Source organism: Tupaia chinensis, unplaced genomic scaffold (assembly GCF_000334495.1).
Source record: "Tupaia chinensis unplaced genomic scaffold, TupChi_1.0 Scaffold000294_1, whole genome shotgun sequence".
Classification (NCBI taxonomy): Eukaryota; Metazoa; Chordata; class Mammalia; order Scandentia; family Tupaiidae; genus Tupaia; species Tupaia belangeri.
This window is the reverse complement of record NW_006159779.1, coordinates 434,292-440,507: the sequence shown is the minus strand read 5'-3', so window position 1 is coordinate 440,507 and position 6,216 is coordinate 434,292. Positions and strand designations below refer to the sequence as shown.

Here is a 6,216-nt window from a genome sequence, read left to right as displayed (position 1 = left end):
CCCCCCCTCCCTCCCCCCGCACACCTGGCCTCTCCGCCCCCACACCGCACACCTGGCCTCTCCTCCCCCACACCTGGCCTCTCCTCCCCCCCTACCTGACCTCTCCTCCCCTACACCTGACCTCTTCTCCCCCCTTACCTGGCCTCTCCCTCCCCTTATCTGGCCCCTTCCTTTCTTTTGTTGTCCCTCCCGGCCTTCCTCTGGCTCGCACCTGCTGTGTGGCCCACTGGCCGTGTCCCGGTGCCATGGGCATGGGCATGGGCAGGCGTGACTCCCTGTGGCTGGCCGTGGGTCCCAGGGACAGAGGTATTTGGCCCACAAAGCCCCTGGGAAGGCGCCGTGGGGCAGCGTTGGTGAGAGCGCCTGTCGTTTATTAAGGTCGCACAATCCCGGCCTGTTCAGCGTTATCTTTGATGTTGGAGTGTGGGGTGGAAATCTGTTTATGTGACCCAGTTTCTGCGCTGAGAACGCCGTTCCCCTCCTCTTCCCTCTGTGGTTTGGAAGCCAGGCGGGTGCTCCTCCCCTCCACTGTCCAGTGTCCGGGTGGGTAGCCCGCGCACCTGCCCGGCCTAGGGACTGCTGGGCTCACGGCGACGACCCCGTGCAGCTGGCCCGTGCCCGAAGTCCACCTGCGGACGGAGCTGGTTGCTGGCTCTTTTCGGCTGTCAGCACGTGCTCGGCTGGTGGCCGCTCCCAGAGGGCTCGTGGGACCCAGCAGCCCTGACCGTCCCCAGACCTCAGTCACCGGCTAGTGCACGCTCTGTGAAGAGCCACCCTGCGCCTCTGGAGGCTCTGTGGTCGGACTGCTGTCTGCAGCCAGTCCTGCCGGGATCCGCTCTGGGTTTGGAGGCCAGCCAGGCGACCAGTGGGCGAACTTGGTTTATTTCTAGGGAGCGGCCAGAACCCTTTATCAGGGAGGCATGTGACGTCCGGCTAGGTCTTGCCAGGAGTTATGTAAGGGTCTGGGGACATGAAGACGGCAAGTGCCTGGCCTCTTCTTAGGGACCCTGTGAGGAAGAGGGAGGGCGGCAGCTGATGGTAGTGGTGGGGGACGTTGGTTACTAGGAAGAAACCTCACTTTTTAAAAAATTTGTGATAGGACACATGTGCTCGCCAGAGAGAGAAGGAACGTGAGAAACCACCCCCGGGGGTGGCCATGCCCCAGTCCCTCTCCCTTCTCTCGGGATTTTGGGTGCGCATGCACATGTGCCCGGTGTCTCTTTCAAGTTACTGGGTCTGGGATTTGAACCATGCACTGGACCATACGGGACCCAGCTGCCTTAACCTCCACAGGCTGCCCTGTGCCGCTGTGGCTGTTTTGGGGTGCAGCCCGGGGGCATTAGCGTCCCTGCTGTGCACCCACCAGCACCATCCCTTGGCGGAACTCGCTTCCCCGACCCCCGGCGCCTCGGCGCCTCGGCACCTCCTGAACCCCGGCTCCCTAGGTGCCCCCAGCCCTGGCACCACTGCCCACCTCTCTCTGAGTGTGACTGCGCTGGGGACTCATCCAAGCGGAAGAACGGTTTTTGTGCTTGGTAGCTGCTGCTTCTCTTAGTGCAGCGTCGTCAAGGCCGTCCCTGCTCCTTCCTTTTCAGGCTGAGTAGTATTCTGTTGTGTGGAGAGACCACATTTTGCTTGTGCCTTCAGCCGGCCGCGACACTTGGTCGTCTCCACCGCTTGGCTGTTGAGAGTAAGGCCGAGCATCTCGGCCTCCCATGGTGTTGGGGAAACAGCATCTGGGGTCCTGCTGCCCTTGTCTTTGTGAGGGTGGGAGGGCAGGCAGGCCGCCCCCAATGCTGGGTCCACAGTTGGGTCTCGGCAGCTCTTTGGCAACCAGGCTCTGGAGGGCCCTGATGCTCAGCATCTCGCCCAGTCCTGAGGGCCTGGCATTCTTGCAGCATGACAGCATTACCTGCAGGTCTGAGAGGTCTGAGGACGGGCCTTCGGTCTCACAGCAGGAAGCGGGCACCCTGGTCTGCCACGCCCCTCCGTGCTGTCCCCTGCCGCTGTGGAGGCCGGGTGCCCAGATGTGGAGGTGTTACAGGTGTTCAAAGAGGAGACAGGACTTGACCTCTAAGTCCACTTCACTGAGGAGAAGTAGCTCCGGGCAGCCTGGTCTGGGCACTTGTCCCCAGAGAGTGGAAGGTGGCAGGCACCCTGGCCCCACCCCACAGTCGCCAGTGCTGGGTCTTGGGGTTGGAGCCTGGAATATGCAGTTGAGCCCAAGGGCCCTGGAGTGAAGCGATGTTGAAAAGGTGAGGAGGTTGGCCCCTGGGTGTCTGCCTGGGCTCCCTGGTGGAGGTGTCCTGAAGGCCTGGAGGGACTCTCTAGTGAGGGGTGATGAGGGGTCCTCGCTGTTGCCATGGGAGCCACTCGGTGCCTCTAACCACGCAGCTCTCTGGCCTTGCCACTCTTCAGTTCCCTGTCTTGTGGCCACACTTTGGTGCCCTCTGGACAGGGTCAGTGGGGTCCAGCTTGCCCGTGGTTCTCTGTCAGCTCCTGCTCTGGTGGTGCTGACCTTGGTGTTGCCATCTGTCCTACCTCCGTCCCTGGGTGTGGCCGTGACACGGACACCATTTCAAGGGTGGATTTGCCTGCACAGGTGTTAGGAGGGGTGCTGGTGCCTCCGGCCCATGGCGGGTGGGATGTGGGCCTGGGGCTGCGGAGGGGAGCCCCGCCTTCCCAGCCCTGTGGCTCTGGCTAACCTTTGCCTGCGGAGTCTTGGGCAGATTTGGAAGCATCAGGAAGCTTTGGTGTCTTAGTTCTAAAGAGCAGTGAAAATGGACCAGCAGGGCCCAGTGCAAATGGGAAATGTCCGGCCAGGGGAAACTCCTGCGGGATGCGTTCTGGGTTCGAGCGTTTTCCCCAGACTTGTTCTGGCCGCAGGCCCTTGAGGCGTGTTGTGCACTTCACGTCCCTGTTGCCGCGCCCACCGAAACCCCAACCCGCTGCCGCCCCCATGCCGACCCTGCTGCGCGCCCACGCGGACCCCGACCCTGCTGCGCGCCCACGCGGACCCTGACCCTGCTGCGCGCCCACGCCAACCCCGACCTGCAGCGCCCCACCCTGCTGGTACCCCATTGAGTAACATGGTTTCTCTTTCTCTTTTTGCTTGACAGTGAGTGATCTACAGGAAGAGGGCAAAAGTGCCATCAACTCACCGATGTCCCCAGCGCTGGTGGACGTTCACCCGGAAGACACCCAGCTAGGTACCGTGGGCTCCTCCGACTCCCTGCCTTGGCAGGTGTCTTCCTGGGCCGCCATGTCCCAGTGAGGCTGACAGGGAGACTGACAATTCTGGCCTTTGCTCGCCTACCACACCAGGGCATTGGAGAGCCCGGGTTTTTAGCTTGAGCTGCTGGTTAGAAAAGTCCATAAAGTGGGGGTGGCAGGTAGTGCAGTGGTTAAGGCCCTGGACTCCCCCATGGCCAACCACAGTTCGAGTCCCAGACCTGGCAGCTTGCTTTCTCTCTCTGGTGAAATTGAGGAATGATAATATTAACTAAAATTAAACGAACACTTCTTAAAAAAGAGAAAAGTCCATAAAGGAAAGGAGTGCCCCTGTCTTAAATGTGTTTTTTTATTATTCAGATGTGGTGAAGCCGACAGATCAGACGTGTAGGTCGTCATTCCCAGGGTCCAGGAGGAGGGGCACCGTGCCGCACGGGCCCTCACAGGGAGACACCAGGCTCAGCTGGGGGCAGAAGGAGCGTGGGCAGGAAGCCCTTAGCCCTTCTCTTTTCCTTTCCCTTCTTTTTAATTTGCTGGAGGGCACGTGCACTTGCACAGAAAGACAGACAGAGGGGGAAAGCACCCCCAAACAGGGCATAGTCACACTCCTGTACCTCCATTACTTTCTCCACCCTGACTTCATGCACACGTGCCTGAATTGAGTGTCTTTCAGGGGCCAGGATTTGGACCTTGCAGCCCCTTAACTATGAGTAGGCAGGGCCAGCCCCTGGCTTCTTGAGCAGGGATGAGCGGGGCAGGGTAAGCAGGCTGAGTTAGGATTGGCTGGTGAGATCATTTCTGTGGCTCTGGGGTATTAGGATGTCCCGAGCTGTCTGACAACTCAGCCCTGGCCTGGGGGGCCAGGATGGGGATATTGGCTGGAGTCCTAAAACCTCCACGAGGACCCAGTGGGAAAGGTGCTTGGGGCTGTGGGCTTGGGATTATTTGCATGTGACGTGTGCGCTCAGGGAGCCTTGGGTATCTTGGGATCCACCAGCCCTGGAGGACAGTCTCTGCAGGGGCAGCAAGACCCAGATGTCAAAGCTTCAGAAGATATAGGAAACAAATCCCATGATAATTGGGGCCAGCAGGTGGCATGGTGGTTAAGGGACTGGATTTCCACACAGCCAACTCTGGTTCAAGTCCTGGACCCAGAAGCTTGAAAATCATGCCCTGCGTGTATGTGTGCCAAAACCCCACTAGGAGGATGGAAGAGGACAGGAGAGATGGTGGTGTGGGCATGCCCCGGGGGTGGTTTTCCCTTCTCCTCTCTCCTCTGCCTCTCTCCGATGAGTGCATGCTCCCTATGGCAAAAACAAAACGAAACGAAAACCCACCATGATTATTGACACACCTCCCTTCTCTGCCGGCTGAGCTGCCCCAAGGCCAGGGCTGGTGGGACCGCCAGGTGGCAGAGACCCCTGCACTCACCACCTGGCGCGAATGAGACGGCCCAGGCACATTTTCTTTGAAGCGTGTTTATATCCAGCCGACCTGCAAGGCAGTCATGGAACATTCTGCTGATCCCCAAGCTCTGGTTCAAAGGGAAGCCCTGGTGGAGCTCTCCTGTGGTTTCCACCCGGAGCTGGGCCGGCAAGAGCTGGCAGAGGACCAAGTGCAGGTGCCGCCGCCTGCGGGCCTGGGGCCAGGTGCTGGTTCACTGCCGGCCCGGGGCCTCGGCGGCAGCTTCTCTCCCCCAGGAAGGGCGTCCCTTGTCACCGTGCTGTGGTTGTGGCCTCTCTTCCCTGGGAAGGGCGTCCCTTGTCACCATGTTGAGGCCCATGGCCTTCGTCTGGCTGGAGTTACTGTGCTGGCCTTTGCTCTCAGGCCACTCTTCAAGGGGAACTGGGGACCGCATGTGGGTCTGCAGTTACTCTGCCTCAGAGCAGGGTCCTGCCTTGGCACTCCAGCCTCTGAGCCACCCTGCGTGTGGAGGGTGGGGAACAGCATCGGTAGTGTCTCCCATCAGCAGGGACAGCTGGAGTCGTGCCCAGACATTACCCTGTGTCCCTGTCGAGAACCTGCCTCAGACCATGGAGCCCTGGGAATAGGATTTTCTTTTTTTATTAATTTTTTTTTTTTTGGAGAGGTTTTTCACTATAGGGCATGTGCGCTCGCCAGACAGACAGAGAGAGACATAGAGACAGAAAGCGAGAAATCACCCCCCAGGGGGGATGGTCACGCCGCAATCCCTTCTCCTCCATTCTCCTCTTGGGGTCTTGGGCACGCACGCACACGCACCCGGCGTGAGTTCTAAGCCACCGGGTCCGGGACGTGAACCGCTGTCGACTCTGTGGGAGTCCAGCGACATAGCCATTACGCTAACTTCTGGTTCCCGGGAATAGGATTTTCTTAAACAGCGCAGCGGTCGCCCAGGGAGAAGAAGAGTATTCTCAGTAACCCTTGAACCTGCCTTCTGAGCCCCGCTTTCTGTGTTACGCCCTCCTTTGTCACTGCTCTGGGGCACATGAGTTGGCTTTTTTTTTTTTAAACTTATTTATTTACATTCATTCACTGTACATCATTACAGCATACAAAATGAGATTTTCCATCCAGAGTACACTGTATATTGGCTCAATCAAGCACATCAACATACGTGTTATCATCAACAAGTAATTTTCCATTTCTTGTTTCCTGTTTATTTTGCATTTTTTTCCTCATCCTTGGTTCCCTGTCTCTCACCCTCTGCCGTGTCCCACCCTCCTCCCACACTGTCTCTGGTATCCATGGTTGCTTTCTATGCCTTTTCCTCCCCATTTTATTGATTGGCTAAAGAACTTAATTAATCTAGATCTTTTCAATAGCAAGCACAACTGATATATACATATCCATGAACACAAGTCTGACTTTAGGTATAAACCTCAGTGAGTAGAATGAACATACTATAAAGTAGCATCTAGCTGGAGCTATATAGCTTACTGCAGTCATCAATTGGTATTTTTTATTCTTTTTTTTTTTTTTTTGAGAGGTTTTTGCTATAGGGCG

At 57.7% G+C, this 6,216-nt stretch overlaps 1 protein-coding gene across 2 annotated transcripts in view; it reads left to right on the top strand.

Annotated features, from left to right (window-relative positions):
* Nucleotides 1-6,216, top strand: part of PARVB (parvin beta) — an 85,351-nt gene that overhangs the window by 19,272 nt on the left and 59,863 nt on the right. For both annotated transcript variants that reach the window (XM_006150663.3, XM_014588672.1), the window contains one exon: nt 3,120-3,209. In XM_006150663.3, coding sequence (XP_006150725.2) covers nt 3,120-3,209 — 90 coding nt within the window. Of the gene's footprint in view, nt 1-3,119; nt 3,210-6,216 lie in introns of those variants that run through there.